General features: G+C 34.1%; 1 protein-coding gene, 1 non-coding gene and 1 pseudogene across 2 annotated transcripts; all 3 read right to left on the bottom strand.

Annotated features, from left to right (window-relative positions):
* Window positions 1–865: 865 nt before the first annotated feature.
* Window positions 866–5,515, bottom strand: LOC143606890 (disease resistance protein Roq1-like; annotated as a pseudogene).
* A 2,389-nt stretch (window positions 5,516–7,904) lies between these two features.
* LOC143606891 (hexokinase-1-like) lies at window positions 7,905–14,408 on the bottom strand. The gene is made up of 9 exons (XM_077082513.1): window positions 14,019–14,408; window positions 12,013–12,160; window positions 11,194–11,376; window positions 10,994–11,068; window positions 9,787–9,942; window positions 9,590–9,688; window positions 9,365–9,495; window positions 8,957–9,038; window positions 7,905–8,504 (listed from the first exon to the last, which is right to left on the bottom strand). The coding sequence occupies exons 1-9, from the start codon at window positions 14,288–14,290 to the stop codon at window positions 8,172–8,174; spliced, it is 1,479 nt and encodes a 492-aa protein (XP_076938628.1). The 5' UTR covers window positions 14,291–14,408; the 3' UTR covers window positions 7,905–8,171.
* Window positions 14,409–19,555: 5,147 nt separating this feature from the next.
* On the bottom strand, window positions 19,556–19,704 carry LOC143606892 (small nucleolar RNA snoR135). The gene has a single exon (XR_013148835.1). It is a non-coding gene; the product is annotated as a small nucleolar RNA snoR135 (small nucleolar RNA).
* Window positions 19,705–22,024: the final 2,320 nt, after the last annotated feature.

The raw sequence follows: 22,024 nt of genomic DNA, 5'->3' as shown, positions 1-22,024 counted from the left end.
AATACATGTCGGAGCCCACTGTTTTGTTTTGCTCGGTAGTGTAAATTTACCCATTTTGTACAATTTACAACTATACAATTCACCCATTTTATCTATCCGTCATTTTATCTATTAATTTAATTTTGATATCTCCTTTTAACTTTAAGCATGATTCAACATTAATATGAATCTTCAATTCAAAGAAGTACAATATCCGACAATATGTTCACCTTATATATACCCAAAAAATTACTCCATTCGTCCCTCTTTAAGTGCCATGGTTTGAAAACACAAAATTCAAGGTGTTTAAAAATAAACTTAGAAATTGACTAATAAATTTTGAAAGTGAACATTTATAATAAGACAAATATAAAAAAAGGAAATATTGACACTTTTAATGAGACGGAGAAAGTATTAAATATGTTTCTAGTTTCTAGAGTGTTACATTCACCAGAACCATAATTACCTTCAACAGTCTCTAAACTTCCTCACTAATGGATTGTTGAAGGATTCTTCTGATTGATTGAAAATGGATGGCAATGAACACAATTTCTTTGAGCCGACTTAGAGGACCCTGATTCAAGCTTGTACTCCACCAACGGGCCACTAGAAACGGGGCCAATGACCGACCTATGATAGTATGATCAATATTGAGTGACAAACCCTCAAATTCAAGTTTTTTTTTTATGAACGATTAAATGTTACACTCCATAACCTTTAATTACCTCATATTCTGTTCCCTAACCACCTTACCACCCCACCAAAGTGGATTTAAGGGAGGTATTTTTCTTGTGTGCTACAACAATTTAAAGCAATGGTAGAATTTAAATTTTGTGGGTATTTATGATTCAGCTGGTGAATATATCTAACATGCATATAATTCAAGCTACAAGTTACGAACACACGCAATGGTCAATGAAGGAGGAGATCGTGCTGGTATTTCATGTTTAATCTTGAACTTAGGTGTATAATCAGAAGAATTTGAATCTCTTGACGTTTCCGATAGACCACTCTCACTTTTCTTGTCAACGAGTCTAACTCCAAAACCTCTACACTCCCTATATATAGTTTCCATTAATGTCAAAAGAAAGAGGTTGTATGTTTGATCCCACCAAGTAGTGTGTCTCAATGAAGCAAATGAAACATACCCCACCCATGTATACTTACCACTATCACTCTCGTTCCAAACCGCATTATGTTGAGAATCGATATTCTTCATACCCTGATACACGCGTATTTGTACATAACTACTTTGATAGGAGGACTTTGTTAGCATGGCACACATTAAGAAACCACAAAATTCATTGCACCAATTCTCTGGAGGTTGCAATCTACATCTATTACCTCTAACCAGAGTTGTAAAGCCCTTCGCAACTTTCACACCTTCGAGTAGGAGAAGCATAAAGTGGGTGTCAATTGACTTTCCCTACTTAATTAACACAAGCTCATTAGATTCTACTTACGATGACGATATTAGGTATAAATGAGTCTAATTAGTGATATTGAAAAATAGATAGCCATACTTACTTCAAGCATTGAGTCTAGTAGTCTTCCATCATCATGTATGATACCCCCTTCCATAAGTGAGACGTCACATAACCGTTTACAATTTTTGTGAGTCTCCAAAGGTTGTAAGGGAGTGGCATCTGTCTGCTTTGAGAATAGTTAAACTTGATGGAAGCTCAGGCAATTTGAAAAGATTTACACAATCCGTCAAGTCAAGGAGTTTAAGCCGAGTAAGTTGGGAGAGGCTAAAGTTTAATGATGAAAAATCATTACCACTTAGATTTAGCTCTTGTAAGTTGAATAACTCACCAATACCAGAGGGGATTTTTCCGTCTTTTAAATAGATATACCCTATTTCTAGAGTCTTGAGGTTTTCCATGTGGACAATCGTTGGGGAAAGATTTTAAGCCTGTCACAGTCAGTTATACTTACGTGTTTGAGGCTCATAAGGTTTCCAAGTGATGGGTGAATCTCTTCTAACTTATAACAATCATCAAGTCTCAACTTTTGGAGGCATGGGAGTCCATCAAAATTTGGTGTGCTGAGTAACTTCTTCATGCCAATAAGCATAAGGACTTTCAAATATGGTAGATGCTACAATATATGATACATATAATATCAGAGTTTATCGCAATTAATTAGTATATGTACATACAGAAGTAAATATTAGAGTTTATGAATACGCGTATGATACATATTAAGTTATTAACCACCCATAAAAATGGGGAGAGGCAAGCAACTATATATGTATGCAAAGAAAAAAGTGCACATAGAATCAAACAAGTTAAAAGTTGTATAAACTAATTCTCAGTTGTCAAAAATATAACTTATGTTACATAAAATCCACTACTTTTATATGTTTAATAAAAAGAATTACCTTGATACCCTTCCAAAGTTTTTTCTGCAAGCTGTTTTCCAATGTTAGAACAACAAGATTCATTGGTTTGAAACTGTCTGAAAATCTTCTTGTAGGATACCCTTTCCAATCAATATACCGCAACTCATTTGAAAGAAAGTTAGGCCCTCTATCATACGTTCTATCACGCACCCTAAGCCACCTTAGTTTTTTCAGGTTTGAAGTAATCTTATTGGGATTAGACTTATTATCACGAAGACTAAAGTATGTTGGAACATCAACCCTTCCAACACTAAGGTACCGTAGTTTCTTCATGTTTGAAACAATCTTACAAAAGCGTGAAGAATCGTCATATGAATAATTGTCATATCTCATAGCTTCAATCTTGTCATAATCCTACAAAAAAAGGAAACAACTTACAGCTTAATTGAGTATCACTAACTATACATTTAATATAATATATACATATAATATCGCTAACCATTGTTGTATCCCCTAAACACATGTTACTGATTTCTTCATCTTTCCAAACTCTACTATGTTTTTCAGGATTCTCAGGATGTTCCCTTCTAACAATGTAGTGTCCCATTTCTTCAATCAGATCATGCATATCAAAGGTACCATTGCTTAAAATAGTAATGAGAGCTTTCTGTCGCAACACCTTTATCCCTATTTCAGGGTGAAAATTACATGCTTCAAGAATCCCCATTGCATAATCTTTTCTTTTTCCCCTAAAAAAACATGCAATATCCAAGAACAACGCTTTCTCCACATCTTTAAGTCCGCCATAGCTAATTTTTAGTGTTTCCATAATTCCATCTTCCGGAATATCTTCTAGTCTGGACAAGGTACTCATCCACTCCTTGTTATCTTTGTCATATAGAAAAGAACCTAAAACTTTAAGTGCCAAAGGGAGCCCATCTGCATAGTAAACAACGCTTGATGAAAGATTCTCATAATCTTCTATGGGATCTCTTTGATTATATGCATATCTATTAAAGAGCTGGATGGCCTCCTTATGTGATAATAATCTTACAGGGTAGATCTCATCTACCTTGTGAGTTTCTAGTAATTGTTTGTCCCTTGTCGTGATTATTATTCGGCTACCACCACCGAACCATTCATGTGATCCTCCTAACGCTTCTAGTTGCTCATGCTTATCAACGTCATCAAGAACTAGCAAAACCTTTTGATGATGTAACATACTTTGTATACGGGTTTTCCCTTCCACAACACTCCGTATTGTCACTTCTTTTTTGGAAAACGCTAATAAAATATCTTCTTGCAATTTTTTCAAGTCATACTTGCTTGATTGTTCTCTAACATTCTCCAAAATGCAGTAACCATGAAAATGATGAGAGATTTCCATACAAATAGAAGTCGCAAGAGTGGTCTTACCACTACCCCCAACCCCCCAAATCCCAACCATGCGCACCACACCATCGGACCCAATGTCTAATAGTGATTCCAAATCTTGCATGCGAGCCCTCACTCCAACAAGGTTTTCATCAGTGAGGCCTTCATCAACATCTGATAGCATACTAACCTGAATGTTATTCACAATTTTTTTGATGGCCTGTGCTTCATGCCTGTAGATTGGTTATAGATTAATAATTAAAATACCCAACAAATAAAATCTAATTATACTTTCTAACTGAAACAGAACCACCACACCAAAGGCCACATAGTCAATATCACAAAATCTTGTTATGACAACTATTGACTTATCATCTTTAATTGATGAGTATTGATCAAGAAACAAATGTAAACTGTAAATTAAGTTAATTGGAATTGTCATGACCTAAGGTAAGCAATGACGTATATATTATAGATAGGAATAGTAATAGGACTAAGGGTGAGCAAACTAATTAACTGAATTAACTGATAACTAATGAAACAGTTAATTTATGTTTTGTCCCCGCCGTGTAGCTCAGTTGGTTAAGGGGGCATAAGACTTGGAACAATAATGAAACAGTTAAGCTTGTAAGATTAATATCTATATTTTGCGACACATAATATGTGAAACTGAGGCTTTGTGACACTTAGTCTAGAAAATTGATGTATGTTTGCGAAACTAGACCAACTTTTTTCACATAAACCTAAATCGATCCTTGCTAATAACAGGGATTTTACTATTAATTAGTAGTTGCTTTTTTAAAACCTTAATTATCAAGTTTTACAAAACCTAAAACTTGTAGGATATGCTTAACTTAAACAACGCCCTAAAATTCCTCTTATGCCCAAAGGTGACGTATTGCATTGATAAAGTTAATAAAGTCTAAACAAGCACTGCTTAACTCTAATAACACCCTAAAGTTTCATTTATGCCCGAAGATGATGTATTACATTATAAACTTATCAAAGTCTAAATAAGCACTTCGATCCTCTTACATACATAAATGTTTCACTTATGTCCGAAGATGTCTTCATTTGTGACAATCCTAATCATGTGCATACAAGTGTTTCACTTCTATCCAAGGGTGATGCGTTATCCTCATATTACATAAATTTATTTTATTGTTCATGTTGCATAAATTTATTTTATCCCAGCTTCATTAAAATGATGGTCATTATTTCTGCCTGCCTAACTAGAATACCCCATAACTCAATTCACTCAAATTCTTCAATATGTTTGTATAAAAACTTCAAAAATAAAGAAAATTACCCGTTAGCAATGTTTTTGAGTTCCCATCCAGCAATGCTGCTTACTTCAACAAGAATCTTTCTCCATAATTTAGCTTTGTTGTCATACTTTGCTTCTTGTTTGGCAAACGCTTCTCCAAATTTATGTTTCTGATTTCTCACATCTGAGGGTTCCACATCATAAAATATGGGCTTAACGATAAGCCCTCTCTTATCTCTGCATTTCATGATGTACGCAAGTTCTTCCAAGCACCACGAAGAATTTGCATAGTTTTTGGAGAATATTACAATAGCAATTCGTGATTCTTCTATTGCCTTAGAGAGGGATGGCCGGATGGATTCACCTTGGGGTAGTTCTTCGCCGTCTTTGAAAGTGCGGATGTGCCTATCTACAAGAGCCGAGTAGAGATGATCTACAAAGGTCTTCCTGGTGTCGTCTCCTCTAAAACTAAGAAATACATCATATTTACATGATTGAGAAGAAGAAACAGGAGCGGAGTGGATAGATGATGTTGATGATGAAGATGTCATTAATGTGTTTGGAATTGTATGATGGGAAATCAAATGAAAAGAATATTTATGACAAATATTTTCTTCACAGGATGAAATGACTTTCAATATAGATATAAAGGGAGGTGAGACAACAGTGTGCTTCCAAGCAATGTTAGATCTTATACTCTTTAGATTTTCAATTAAGATTTTTCCTAGCATAAATGAGAAACATTTAAGTAAGATGATAAAACTGTGAAATGTCAAATTACTTGTTTATCTTTTCATGTATTTTTCACTTATTATTATAGAGTTTAAATCGTATTCAGTATTTGACTTATTTTATTGTTTATAATTATATTCCATAGTTTATTATTTATATTTATTCAACAATCAAACAATTATTAAAATAACTCTAACTGAATTTGAATCGGTCCAAGAATCCCTACCAAAAACAAAACCAGAATTTTAATTAATCAAAAATTTATTAAAATAACTCCACCTAAAATAACTCCTCCCAAACTCATTTGTTAGTAGGAAACACTCCCAAATAACAAAATAGTGACTCCCAGTGTTTATCTTATTTTTTCCTGACACTCTAAAGCCAATGTGAAACTTAGTTTTTTATTATTTTTTTACGGTGTGACATTTTTTGAAATTATTTGGGGCAGCCAAAAGAAAATACAGTGACAGTTGGGAGTAGTAATACGTAAATATTTCGTTAGTTGGGACTTTTCTCGATCAACAAGTGAAAGTTAAGAGTATTTAAATCCAATAACATAATTTCTTACTAATTTTCATAACATAAGTTGTTTAATAAAACATCTAATAAAAACCTAAGTTAAAAATAAATATTACAAACTTTTTCAACTACTCACAAGTCACAAACAATGGCCACTGTCAAAAATTATGTCATTAATTGTTTCACACGCGCATTTTGGAAGTTTATCTCAAAATAATAAAATTGATATCTAAAAGAGAGAACTCTTATAATTCATGTGATTTGTTGATTTTAACCATTTTAATTCGATCAAATTTGAGTCATTAAAGTTCTATATATTAACATTTTCAGTCCAATTGATTAACGGATGCATATTTCTCTATTAAACCACATCCAAGTGAATGATATTTTTGTCAGTTTATAATTCTTTTTTCTTTTAAATCCTTTTTATATCCCCTTTCCTTTTTAACCTGATTAAAACTATAATAATTGTTAATTAATATTATAATGTTTTATATTATGTTAATAATAATAATAATAATAATAATAATAATAATTGTTGTATATTATGTTAATAATTGTTATATATTGTGTTAATATTATAATAATTCTTAATAAATAGTAAAAAAAACCGAGTCCAAGTCGAGCTCGAGCTTGAAAAACTACTCACAGGCTGAGTTCGAGTTTTAGAAATAGAGATCGAAACGATCCGATCTCGAGCTCGAGCGATGTGTAAGTTAACCGAGCTCGGGCTCGGCTCTTTTTCACCCCTAATGCAGGTCTGTTATATTGTGTTAAGATAAAGATTAAACAAAAGTTCAAACTTAGAAATTCAAATAAATAAAGAAAAACGTGAATAATCGAGTTTCTTGGAGATAAGTTGCTCGAAAGTTAGCCACTTTAGGTCAGACCTTGAATCAGGTCCTGCTGGATCGGATCCGGGTTGGTATCAACTTATGACGTTAAACGAGGTCACATTATGTGTTTGATCCCATTATGTCATGTGTCTCAATGAACCAAATGAAATGTACCACATAGATGTACTTTTTTGGTACAAACCATGTCATTTTTTTTTATTATTATTTTTTTTTGATAAAAGAGTATATCCTGGTGATTTGTATTACTGTCAAAACATAAACACAAGTAGAGGGTTGACCGGTTGAGTACCACTCTAGTTCATTAGTTCATTGGTGTTACATACACAACCAATGCAAAACAAGCTAAAAAGCAAACCACAAACAAAGAACACATCTTAGAACTCGGTAGATACTAAGTTTGTTGTCAAATAGAGTTCCTGGTAGCGATATAACTACAGCGGTCACACCCCAACTACCAAAATTGGTTTTGAAACATTGTGATGATTCACCCCAACCGTGTAATCTATATAAATGGATCACCTTGTCTCCTTTCAAAAGTTTGAATTTCAAGAAAGAGAACTTTTTCTTTGGAAATTCCTTTTCATCTTATTTGATTATGGATTTTGTTTGATGCAAAATACTTTAATCTAAAAGTGAATTCCAAGCACGATTCAGATGACTATCCATCAAATGCGAAATTCTACAAAACATCCACGTGTATTTTCCTAAAAATTTTCCGAATCATTTTTTTTTCTATTTAACATTTTACAAAATATGTGTTTTCAGATGTTTAAATGCAACACACACGAAGATGAACACCATAAATAATGTTTCAAATTTCCCAGATTTTATTACTAACCCATTGATGAGCTTCAAGAATCACAAACTTTCACATCCTAAATAAATTCATACATCTTCAACATAACTTAAAAACATTTTCCCACCAGATCTCAACTAAGCTAAGAGATTTGAAGGTAGTTTCAATTTCAACAACAATTTCCAATCACAATACCCACGCCCGAGTAGACAGATTAACATCTCGGGCCTCTCGGCCAGAATATATTGTACGTAAATGACAACATCATACGCGATTCTTTAACCTTCTTAGAGACCAAAACTCCTAAATGTACTGGGAATGAGAGGCTGCAAGAAGAGCAGCACCGATTCCAGACCCGTCATTGGAGTGTATAAGTTTAATGTGTTTCGCAAGTTCGTCACCGACTAATTCGTTTAAAGTGCTCTTGACGCAGTGTCGGTATTCCTTGTAGTGTTCGTATAATCCTCCGTCCATGGCGATGACTGTTTTGGGGATCTCACTGTCTTTAACGATGTCTCGTCCGGTTTTCTTCAGAATTCCTAAAATTCCAGCAGCGGCAAGACGGGCCCCTCGTGTGGCGATGACATTGCATGCCTCGACCACTATCTTTCTTGTTGGGAGCGGTGTGTTGGGTACCTGCAAATTTAGTGATGATTGAGATTATATAAATGAAAACAGTTAAGTTTGGCACCATCACACCCTACTAAATAACTCTGCTATGAGTTTACACTTGTAGGTCAAACAGATTGAAAGTCACCCAAAAAAAATATTCACAATGCAATAGCCTTTAAATCATCTTATTTCAAAATTCTAAATATCATTATAATTATATAACTGTGGCTTGGTTCTTAAAAAAAACAGATTACGTTTTGTCAAACCTATGACCCGTTAGTCAACCCACTTAACTTGTTCATTTTGCGAGTGGGTTTGGAAGAGTCGCGTTGATCCACCAATACTTTTCGCTCTTCTTTAATAATATATAAGGAACTTATATATTACTAAATATGATTATGAAAACTATTACTGAAATAAAGATCTTTAAAAGAACTGAAGAACGGAAAATAAACTTAACTATAATAAGGAATTACCTCTAATACGTCTTTCAATATGTTCCCTACCACCTTGAGATCAAGTGACGTATCATGATGCATTGCAGACATTTCAGGTGTCCTATGAATTATACAACAAACAACGTAAGATTATGCTCCACGTGATTAAAAAGATGGACGCACAAATAGATAGAATAAACCCCACAAAAAGACATTTTCTTGTAAGTTTATATTAGATATACAAATGAACAGGTGAGAGTTAAAAAAAGGGTTATTGTTTAAAACACCCTATATGGCTATATACATTCATAGAAAGTGTGGTTATGTACATTTATTAGTCCCTTTTAGTTTGTTCTTGGTTAAAAAATTATAAAACATAAGGGTTCAAGTCCTCAAACTTTCTATACTAATAACTTTTATATAGAAAATCATGGATTTGAAAAATACCTTAATATAAATTGAGTTTTTAATTTGGGAGGAACTGTGTCACCAAAAAGGGCAGCTTCATCAGCCATCCTATATAGAACTCTACGAACAAGTTCTCCCAAATACATCCCAGAAATCATTTTCTCAAATATCTGTCAAGTAAAGTAGTACTAAATTACATATACGTCGTTCTAAAAGTTCAAAACTTCATATATATCTTTCTAAATTTCGTACTATCACATTTACCTGTTCCCCAGGGTTCAAACTTTCAGCATCTAGTGTGTTATCATACTCTGTTAAAGGAAGATGTGATGACCTGAAGTTACCCCACTCCATGTTGATGACCTATACAACAAATGAAGTGTGATCACTAATATTAAATTAAAATATTAAAATATGCTATTATAATATTTTGATAGAAAGAAGTTAAAACAATTGCTGACCATCTCTCCTGATTTAGGATGTGGGCCATGCCATTTTGGAATAGCCTGTGCTCGTTCCACATAAGCGGCATTAGTTCCGGTACCCAAGATCACGGCTATAAAAACATCTTTGTTATCGTATCTCCCTCCAGCCAACGTTCCAACTGTATCATTTACCTATATCCAAATGAAAAATAATCTCTAAATATTTGGGTGGCTTTAGGTCGTAGGCTCATAGATAGTAGGGGTGTAAAAAAAAAAGTTGCTCGTGAGCCACTCAAGATTGGCTCGTTAAAAGATCGGATCAAGCCGAGCTTAAACGAGTTCGAGCTTGAACCGCTCGAGCTTAAAATTAAGCTTGTCTAACAAACGAGCCGGAGCTTCACTTATCTGGCTCAAGTAAGCTCGCGAGCCTAAACGAGCCTATTATTTATAAAGATTTTATTTAATGTATTAAATATAATAATAGTAATGTATAAAATTATTATTAAAATAACTAAGTAATATATATTATATATAAAAATATACAAATAGTTATAAATGTATATAAATTAATTATTAATTAATAAATAATAAACAAGCCAGGCTCGAGGTAGACCTTGAAAAACTACACGCAGGCCGAACTCGAGCTTAGTCGAGCTCACACTTGGCTCGTTTAGACATTTACACCCCTAGATATTAGAAGGTAAATATGTTTATGAAATTAGTCATCTATGATAATAACTTACCTTATATGTAAGGTCAAACTTTGCCTATCCCAACTGGTTTGGGATAAAAGGTTTATTGTTGTAAAACTTGGCCTATCCCAACTGGTTTGTAATATTATGTACTTAAAACTACGTGTGCGCACTCACACACGCATATATTGCTATGGTTTGTATTTTGCAATGCTATTGAGTTAATATTTTCTAATATACAATTATAGATATTACTCCCTCCGTCCCATTTTAAGTGTCTTAGTTTGAATTTCCAAGTCTTTCTTTTGCAACTTTGACCGTAAATATTTTTGTTCGTGTCATATAATACTTAATGAAAATTATATCAATGTAAAATACATTCAAAACCCAATCCATTCATATAATTTTCATCAAGTATTATATGACACGAATAAAAATATTTACGGTCAAAGTTGCAAAAGAAAGACTTGAAAATTCAAACTAAGACACTTAAAATGGGACGGAGGGAGTAGAATATTTTTCAAATAAGATAAGGAACCAAACCAACTCACCAGTGCAGAAACACGCATGTCAACACCTTGCCTTTCCATTGCTTTTGTCAATTCTGCCACCACATCTTTACCAACCTAGCAATTAAAAATTGGAAACAAATATTAACTTTATTACTACTGCATCTCATGTGGTTCTAAAACATGTTTAATTAATCAAAGTAATTACATTATACTATATTCTATATGTAATATGTAATTACCATTTCCTTAATAGAAAATCCTTTTGTCCACCTAATAAGAGTCCCCGAATCAATAGATAATTGCAACACAGGAAACGAGAAGGTGAAACCTAACTCACGTTGTCTGCCTTCAGGAAGCCGAAACTTTTCACTTTCATCAGCAACAAATTTAGCAAGTTCTGCAGCAATGTAGTCAAAAAGGGCCTGCAGAATATATATTCAAATCTTAAAAAAGATCTATGAAAAGTAGATGTGACGGTTTTGACCCGTTTACTTGTGAATGGGTCGATATGGATTGACTTTTATGTCAAATGGATCAAATTGTTAAAATCAAAATTCAAAAAAAATCAGCTAAAAAGATAACATGTTAAACGGAATACAAAAATAGTTTTATTCAAATATTCATGCTATTATTTTATTGAAGCTCTCATAATCATAACTAAACATTCTATTTAAAAAAATAAACTAAAATTGATTTTCCATCGATTTAACTAATTAAAAATTAGCTAAAAATGGAAGGGGTCAGTCTAAAGTCACTCAAAGCCCGTTCTTAAGGCATGCAGCCTACAAAATACTTTTACTTAACTATATAGAAGTAATAACTATGTAAATATGTTTTCATAATCACAAGTAAACCATTAGTGATTTTTGGTCTACCCAGCCTGAAATGGACAGTTCTGACCCGTAGTAAAATTACCCACTGAACCCTCTTATGGAGGTCTGAAATATGAATGCAGTATATGCTAAAAGTTAGTTACACTAATGGTCCCTGTGCAATTAACTCTACATGATATTATGATAATAATAGACTGAACTGTATTATTTATTCAGAGCTCTTACATCTGGAGTTCCAACCATCAATTGAGGAGGGATTGACACCTCAGCAAACTCTTGAAATTCAATACCTGACTTCCCGGCCAACTGCACCCGTAATACCCTAAAATTTGTTCCCCCAAGATCCAACGCATAATACACTCCTTGCTCATCACTAAAGTAAAAAAAATAATAAAAAAAATAAACAGATTCAAATTCAAAGAAAAACAACAATGCAAGATAATTATGACTTCATCTAGAACAAATATTATTAAATATTAAATTTTCTATTTTAACCAGTAAATTATTTCCAGAAGTGCACCAGACAACCTGCCAAGGGGGTGTGAAATTTACAAAATGGTTACAATTTTCTTATTTGAGGTAATAAACTGTTTAATTCATGATTTTATACTGATATCTTAAAAGGACTTTATTAAGTATCATCTGAAAGAGGGAAAGGGGACCTCACCTTTTAACATCTGTGTGGCCCCATCACTCTTTTAACTCTTTCCCACTGGTTTATATAATATTCATAATAACAGGAATTTGAAATTATTTTCATATGATTTTCATAAGTTGATATGACTTCACTCCTGCTATAAACGAACAGAGACAAGCTATGTTGGGCCTAGGCTCGGAATCCGGCTCAGCTTGTTGTGTTGAGCTCGAGCAAGCTCGTTTATTTTTGAACTTTTTTATACATTGATATAAAAAAAACAAAAAAATAAGATTTTTAACATACATATGATGCAGAATTTATAAACTACACATTTTATAATTCAAGTTCAATCCATATGTGTTAAAACAGTAAATAAAACAATACTTTTGTCTAAAATAACATTTCATTTACATATATGAACTTAAAATCTTGGATTTCACATATATAAAGTTTAAGCGAGCCAACGAATCAACCTAACAAGCAAACCACAAGCCAAGCTGAGCCGACGTTGGCTCAGACTCAGCTCGTGTTCAGACCGACCCAACTAGGGGTGTACACTGACCGAACCGGACCGGACGAGAGCATGTCTGTGTCCGTCCGTTAAGCTTTTGACGGACAAACGGACGGTTCACGACAAATTTACCGAACGAAAATTTATGTCCGTGTTCGTCCATTAAGAAATTGAGTTTGTCCGTGTCCGTCCATGTCCGTCCGTTAATATTTTAAACGGACGTTAACGGACAATAATGGACAAACGGACACTAATGGACATTAATACACAAACAAACATGTGAACATTAATGGAAAACGAACACTAATGGACAAATATAAACGGTTACATATTAACACCAAGCATAAATCTAAACAACTTCACATACAAATTAGGAATTACACCATAGAACATCAAAATATACTTAACACTTATAATATTAACATAAAGTGGATCACTATAATATAAGAGACATCAAACATGTGTAGTAATATAAAAGTGTTATTAATAACTCTAGAAATTCCACAGTTAAATTACAATACTGGATAGATATAAACAAGATATAAACACTAACGATATCGGACGGACATTACCGGACGTAATCGGACGAACGTTACCGGACGTTCACGAACACTATCGAACGGACTTGGCCCTTGTCCGTGTTCGTCCGTTAAGCTTACCGAACAAAATTTTTGTGTCCATGTCCGGTTCGTTTATTAAACGGACGAACATAAACGAACTTCTTTCCGAACGAACACTCGGACGTCCGCTGGACGTCCGGTTCGCTTACAGCCCTAGACCCAACCTTGGCTCTAGCTCGGCTCGTTTTCAGATCAAGTCAACCTTGGCTCAATCTCGGCTCTCATTAACAGACCGAGCCGACCTTAGCTCGAGCTCGAGCTCGACTCGTTTTCAATCGAGCCAATTCAAGCAAGCCGCGAGCTTTTTAAGCACATCTAATCACTCATGATTCCTAAACAACCGAATACGCATTCCGATACAAGACTTAACACCAAATCGAATACATCAAAACATAAAAATTAGATCTTAGATCCATCAATGCATAATTCACTTAAACCACCACAAAAATAAGCTAACAATTACCCGGTGGGAAGATTATCGACATAGCTAATAAGCATCTTAAGCTTACTACCACCTTCTGACGCCAGCCCAGCGTGCATCTCAACAGTCATGGCGTCAGCAATCTGTCTCAATTTCACCGAAGGCGTAGCGCATTTCTCTTCCAATTCCTTCAATATATCACCCGATCTCACACTCCGGTTCACGTTCCGCATCCGGTGGCGCACAATCAACGCCGCCGCAGCGAAAATCGCAGCGCCACCGATCACCGCCACTCCAACAGTCACCTTCCCCATGATTGAATAAATTGGATTGATGTGATTAATAATAATAATAATAATGAATGAATGAAACCCTAGGGGTTGGTTGGTTACTTGTTAGGCCAGATTCTACCGAACCACGTGTCCACGTGGCTTTGGGTACTTGCTTGCATCTTACTCAATCTCAGTTTAGTTTGTTTTGTTTTGTTTTGTTGGTTTCTTTGTGGGGCCTAATTATTATTATTATCTTATCTAACTATACCAACCGTCAGTTGCTAAACACCTGTGATTCAGATGGTTTTGTTTTTATTTTTATAAAATATAAAAATCAAAATTAACTTGATTTATAGCTGACTTTAGATGTATGATTTTTAAAGGTGATGTTACACAAACATTATGTAAGAATTACACGAGGCGTATAGCATATATAGATTAATATTATACGATCGATTTTGGCAAAACGATTCATAAAAAGCTCGCTCGTATAAAAACTTTTTAGTTTTGTACGGGGCGGTATAACCAACTACCATATCATACCATACATATGAATTTATTTATGTGGTATAAGCACATAGAAAAAGTTGTTCAAGACGTATAACATGTTAGTAATGTTGGCATGCCGTTTTTTTTTATAAAAGATGGGTTTCTTAGTTTGAGATGTGTTGTTATAACAAATAATGGTCAGGGGATGTTTAAGACGGCTTCTAGACTTAAAACATTGAATGGTCGTGTCGTGTAAAGATCAACAAACCGTGAGCTCATTGTAGACTAGGATCTCATGTAATGAGAATAAGTCAGATATTCTTTGAGATTGGTAATCAAAGATTAAAAGAGTGGAAATGTAAGTGAAAGAGTTGGAAACGGAATTGAATACTTTGGGACGCCTAAGGCCAAGGTATTCTATTATAGTCGAAGCCTCCCACTCAAGTTGGACTTGGCAAATAGCTCATATGCTAAATTGGGTGTGTTGTTTATCTTCTCTCTTGGTTGTAGATAAGACTTTCCCTCTTTGGCGAGTGAGGCTAGCACCTGCTGAATAATATGTGCGGCTCACTCAACCGTGTGTTATTGAAGATATACCTTTTTGATCTAGTGCATGCTGGTCTTCTGACCAATATTGTTCACATCACATCAAAAGATGTTTTAAAACATTTTATCATTTGAGCTTTGGAGATAATGAGGTTATCTGCCGATAAATCAAATATTCTTTAGCCATTCATAAAATCCAAAATTTAGTACATCGACAATAAGTGCATGTAAGGCCCACCAATGTACTCTCACGCCCCAATACATTAAGATGACGTGGACAACTTAAGCTCGTTAAATACCACTCCCCCTATGTATTAGAGGAGATGTGTTATTCATACACCCTTTATAGGGTGTATATAGAGATAATATGTGTGTTAAGAGGGTGTGTGAATATCCAAAAATGGTGTGTGAATAACCATTGCCGTATTAGACGGGCTTTTTAATTTTTCTTATACACAACCAATCATTATATTATTTTTTCCATTCCAATCATTATCATCATTACTTTTTATAAAAATGTATTCTTAATCTTTAACATCTTCATCACCGACTCCGACATCACAAACGAGGTTTTCTGTCAAACGGATGTAGCCGCAATTCAAGCTTTTCTACAACAACCACAAGCGTCGACACAAAGCCCAATAGTTGCAGTATACCGCTAACGCCTCCGCGCTCACACGATGCTAGTTGAATGTTTATTCTAACTAAGAAATTAATGAAAGATTAATACTATTATTTGATCTTGTATTGAAATTAACGTTTAATATTGAAATTAAATTAAAAAAAAATGGATGAGATGGACTTAAAAGGGTTATATATTTCCCTTGGGGGAGATGGAGTGAAAGAGAGAAAAATAGGTGATATCGTCTAGCTATGTAAAGAAAAGGATGTTAGCTATACCTCACAATCTAATATTTGACTTAACGGTAGGTTCAAATTGCATCGAAATGCATGATACAAATGCGCAAACTGCAAAAATGTCACCATAGGTGACCTTGTAAAATGGTGTTGACCAAAGAAGTGCAATATGCACTTAGCTCATAATTAAATAGGTTTAAGTGCTTAGTGCGTATTGTGTAGCATACTAGATATAGGCTTTTGTGTTAGAACTTTTTAGTTAGGAATCTCAGCTACGGGAATTTACCTCCAAGTGATATTTGATCGAGAATATCGGCAAGGTGTCATTACTTTAGTTTGGGTATGCATCCATGATTCTCGGATGGGTGACTCGATGCCTAAAAATTGATTTGGAATATTTGATTGTATTTGAAAATATGTTCTTGGTACTCGCAGTAAACTTTGATAGGTACTACTTTTTATTATCTAGTTATGTTAGTAATATATTTGGGAGAAGTATTTGAGTATGATTAATATATTTTTTTAGTATAAATAGAGGGTATAAAGTAATTGTAATTGTCATTTTTAATTAGAGTCGTGGTGAGTTACTACAAAATATCGGTTTTGTTTTGTGTTGGACGATCAAATTTATTAATCATACTCAAATAGTTCTCCCAAATATATTACCAACATAACTAGATAACTCCAAACAATTAAAATGATAAAGTCCAAGAAAATTTACTTACATGACTACAGAATTTATTATTAAGAAAAACTTTAGTGACATAAATCGTGTACTAGGAAGTAGGAATATCTTCACATGCTATGTTCGAACTAGAATTTAAACGTGTGCAACAATGTCTGGTTATAGAATATTCGTATAACAAAAAAGTTTTTCAAGTGTGATTTGGACATTATGAATTGTCAATCATGTGACTTGACAATCACATGTTGCATTTGTGATTTGTTGAATGGGTGCTGCTAAACATACCCTCCATTACATCATGTTTACTAAGTATACACCCCCTTAGCTTATTATATAAATTACTATTGCCCTTTTACATTAATTATATATATATTAGTCCCTACAACATATTTTTCACTTAATAATCTTCACTACATATATCAAATTAAAAACTATCAAGTATTACTATTAATTTATTTTTTTAGTATTAATATTGTAAATATTTATAATATTTTTTTAATTTTAATAGTATATATATTTATAATATCCTTATTTTACCTCTTTATCTTTTACAAAATAAACCCGAAACTCAAAAACCTAAAACCATAAACCCGAACCCTAAACCCTAAACCCGAAACCTAAACTCGAAACCCTAAACCCGAACCCTAAACCCTAAACCCTAAACCCTAAACCCGAAACCCTAAACTCTAAACCCTAAACCCGAAACCCGAAACCCGACACCGGAAACTCGAAAACCTAAACCCTAAACCCGAATCCTAAACCCTAAACCCGAACCCTAAACCCGAAACCCGAAACTCGAAATCATTAAAAAAAATGCAACTTGTAAAAAAAATATGAAATCCTTGTTTTGTGCTAATATTGTAATTATATAACTTTAAGGGGTAATATTAAAGTTGGTTTTCCCAAGGGGGGGTATGACAAGCAACTAAGGGGTACATTTAGCCTAACCCTTGTCGAATATATATTGACATCTTTGGTCTATCGAACCCTTATATATTAGAAAATAATCACTAGTTTGGGGTTCCAGAAATCTTGGGTCCATTTTTACAATTCAGAAGAGGATTTGTTCAATGAAAATCTTCATAACACAATGTTCTGAAAACCAAATTCGGTTAGAGTTTAAAAATAAAAAAATGGTACAACAAAAATGTACCGGGATGCATAGGTGATTTAATCAAGTTGACAAGTTAACCCTATATTTCCATAAAAATACAATTTATTTCAAAGATAATCCAAAAATTTCCCAATGACATTTTTGAAAGCAATTTATATTTTAAACAAATTGACCAAAGGTAAATGATAAAATGATCAAAGGCCACAAGGTTAAAACTTAAAATCATGAGGTATGTGGTTCAATATAACAAACCAATATAAATGTTTGAACTAAATACAGTACAAGAGTATATCCATATTATAAAACATTCGTCCAATATAATGGGCTATAAAGAATCGGGCTAGTAAGTGGCAACCAATATAACCAATTTTAAACCAAAAATTTAACCTTGAAAAGGGACCGGACGGTAAAATTACCAACGTAATGAGCAGCAACTAATATAACAATGTTTTGTAGAACATTAGTTGTAAATTAAACAATAAACCCCCTCAATGATTTCATACTAAACATTGAAGACCCTCATTTGCTTTTAAACAATAGAGTTCTCGTTAGCTTTTCTCATTATTGAAATTTCACCTTTTCTTGCACAATTTTTATATTCATGACCGTAGGTTATAAAGGTTTTTCATTAGTCCATGTCGAGCAGTTTCGAGCTCAGGCTCATAATTAAACAAAACAACTCAACTAAGCCTCTAGCTTGATTTTGAAGAAAAACAAGATTAAGATTGAGCCAACAACCCGAGGTTAGTTCGATTTTGGCTGTTACAAAATATGAGAAAACTCAGTTCAAGATGTTTCAAATCAAGTTTCTTAAGTTTTATTCAAACTTTTATCAAACAAGCTAATGAGCTTTTTGAATAGCCGCCTTGTTTAGACTTTAGAGTACTATGGTGGTGTTTGGCCTAGCTTTTGCTTTTTTAGCTTTTTTTATAAAATAAGCTTCATTTGGTGTTTGGTTTAGCTTTTTAGCTTAGTCATATAAGCTTATATAAGATAATTTATAAAAGCTTATTTAAAGATAGTTATTTAGCTTATTTAAAGAATATTTGCTTAAGAAGGTAAATTACTCATTTGCTTTCAAATGGTGATGGATTAATAGTATTAAAGTAACTTATTACTATAACAAATTAAAAATGATGGATTTAACAACTTATTAAGATGTATAATCAACTTATAGAATATAAGCTAACCCAAACAATTAAAAATAGCTTATCAAACGATATAAAATAAGCTATAACCTTCAAAAAGATATAATAATAAACACAAAAATATAAGCTAGGCCAAACACCCCCTATTTCTTGGTCGTTTTAGAGTGTCTGTTTTTAGTCATGTGCGCTCTTCAATAATAATATGTCCAAACAATTTCTCACTTTCTAAATACCGACTAAAGCCGTAAAACAATGCCAGGAGCCTAGATTATACATTGCGATACCTTTTTTAATCATGTTAATGTTATGGCCAATTAAGCGGTTAGAGAAACAAAATTACATCTTTCTTGCTATTTACTTTTTGAGCATCAAAAATGTGGAAATCAACAAAGCAGCTAGAAGAAAACATCTTTGAGATTTTAATCAAAAAACGTTCATTATATAAATAAAATATATAATTTAAAAAAGAATGTGGAGAAGATGATTGTTGAAGATTCCAATGGAAAAATTAGAACACAACTGCCCACCTTCACCCTGTCAAATTGTTATTGCAGAGAACTCTTTCGACCAAAGTGCACTTATTAAGCACAAAGCCGATACACACTATCTCTGCTTCAATGTCAATAAAACATAAAATAAAATCATAGGTACAACAGAGTTTGAGAAAACAAATGGGAGAATAACAATAATAAAAGTTGATTGATTATCAATAATAAAATCGATTGATTGATTATCGCCGTTGGTTACATACATTAGTGATACAGCGTAGGAGAATGAATGAATGGATGGGAATATATAGAAATTTGGATTAGGGTTTCGTGTTTTTAAAATGTTAATGGGCTGAAGAAGGTTTAAAGCCGGCCCAACTAAGCGACTATTCTATTCTAAATTATGTTGCTATATTTATTTAGTTTCATTATGGGGATTAAGGGCTCCTTGACTAGCGAATCGAGTTAAGCTGGACCTCGAGGTTAACTAAGTTAGCTAGTTCTACTGGTGTGTATTTAATGGGTAAATTTGAGCTCAAGTTTGGCTTGTAAAAGGCTTGATTCTGCTTGTGAAGTTAAAGTTGAAGTACAAATTAAATAAAACGTCATATTATGTTGATCTCTATAAAACCATTTTATGTGTAAACAATCAAGTACTCGCGGCTGGCACACTAAAATCGTAATTGAAACGGGTTTAAACGAGCTCGAGCCTAAAAAAAAGGTTTGTTTAATAAACAAAGGGTGTAATCAACAAATACCCAAGACACGCTTGCTAAAAGCTCAAATCAAGCTGAGCTTAAACGAGCTCGTGACTCGTTCTTGAAAAAAGCTTGTACAATAATAAACGATTATGAGTGTAAGCGTCACGTATATATGTTACAAAAGAACAAGAAAAAAAATGATTATAACAAAAACAATATTATGGTATGGACTATGGAAGACATATTTAACAACTTTAAAAATCATAATGGTAAACTATTATAGCTTTTTTTACTTTAGTTTAGTATTATTCATTATTTATATATGAACAACGGTAAACTACAAATGCAAAATATGATGAGTTGTACGATACATGTAATTAGATTTGTATGGAATCAATGGGTCGCCCGGTCGCGGGTCAATACATGTTATTAGATCTTGCATGGAATCAATAATATCGGACAACAATTTGGATTATTGACGAGTCACTAGCCCACCTGATCATCTTCATTCTCCAAATAGGAAAAATGTGAAGTGCTAGGTTGACACGTCCCCCAAGAGAAACTCGTACAACATTTCCAACCCGACGACTACCCTCATAAATGAGAAAACCCCCTTACCCAACACGCAATCCCTATGTTTGTCACAGATATGACTCGAACTCAATGACTCCCTCTTTTTAAACGAAGGACATTATATCGATAACATTGTTGCTTGTGATGTGCATGTACTTGGGATGTTTTGCTAAATGTCTGGCCCACCCGAATACCCATCCCATGTGTTATGGCGTCTAAAAAGTTGTCGTATGTAACGTCTACATCAACATATGTGCCTATTACATTGAATCTATGTGCAATGTACTCATAACATGTCTCTCCAACTTCCATTGGATACTTTAATTAGCTCAAACATATGGGCTACTGTGAAACAAAAATAAAAAAAAATATACACACAAAATAATAAGTTATCAAGTAACAAAAAAATATGTATATCCGTTGGACTAAACCTTAGACCGGTCGTTATGGGGCTCCGTTGGGTGATGTGGCGGGCGCCGTTGGGCGCCGAACACCGCTGTGGGGCGCGGTCCAACCAAGGGCACGGAGGGATTAGGCAAAGCAACGGCCGGCGTGGATGAGTGAATTGTGTGGGCCCCCTCCCATTTCCTCTCTCTCAACCTCTCACACACAAATAAATATATATGTGTATATATATATATATGGGCGCCAATGGGCAAACACCACAGAAGGGCGCCGTGGTTGGGGGCTTCGAAGCCCCCGGAGGTTACGTGGCGCTGACGTGGCATTGGGGAGGGGCTTCGAAGCCCCTCACCATAGAGGACAGTCTTATTCCCATTTTGTCCATCAAATTATGCACGGGTTCATATGGTCCGTTGCAATCCCAGCGGTCCACCTTCATCCAAATCATTAAAAGAGGATATTTTAAGGCAATGGTTATTCATACACCCTTTTTGGATATTCACACACCCTCTTAACACACATGTTATCTCTACATACACCCTATAAAGGGTGTATGAATAACACATCCCTTTAACCATGGACAGTCAAGCATAAATATCATGTCAGGTTGTCCATAACTTTTACCTAAAACCATTGGACCCCGGAATCTCAGCCAACATTCTTCCCATCGGCTCGCATAGTTCCAAACAATCTGACATCAAATGTTCTCGGCAACCCACGTACATTTTGGAAATCAGACTACTCTGACAAGATTTTAAAAACCAGGCAGCTA

This window comes from Bidens hawaiensis, unplaced genomic scaffold, assembly GCF_021521415.1.
Source record: "Bidens hawaiensis isolate Kalapana, Puna unplaced genomic scaffold, B.hawaiensis_p1.1 tig00078147_1, whole genome shotgun sequence".
NCBI lineage: Eukaryota > Viridiplantae > Streptophyta > Magnoliopsida > Asterales > Asteraceae > Bidens > Bidens hawaiensis.
Note: the sequence above shows the minus strand (reverse complement) of the source record. Positions and strands in the feature narration are given on the sequence as shown.

Bases quoted from the DNA above. Each gene is read 5' to 3' on its own strand.
- LOC143606891 (XM_077082513.1), bottom strand. From the start codon at position 14,290: ATGGGGAAGGTGACTGTTGGAGTGGCGGTGATCGGTGGCGCTGCGATT. The intron at 12,161-14,018 runs GTAATTGTTAGC...TTTTTACTTTAG, and splicing joins GTCGATAATCTTCCCACCGG to TGATGAGCAAGGAGTGTATT. The intron at 8,505-8,956 runs GTAATTCCTTAT...CTAAATTTGCAG, and splicing joins TATTGAAAGACGTATTAGAG to GTACCCAACACACCGCTCCC.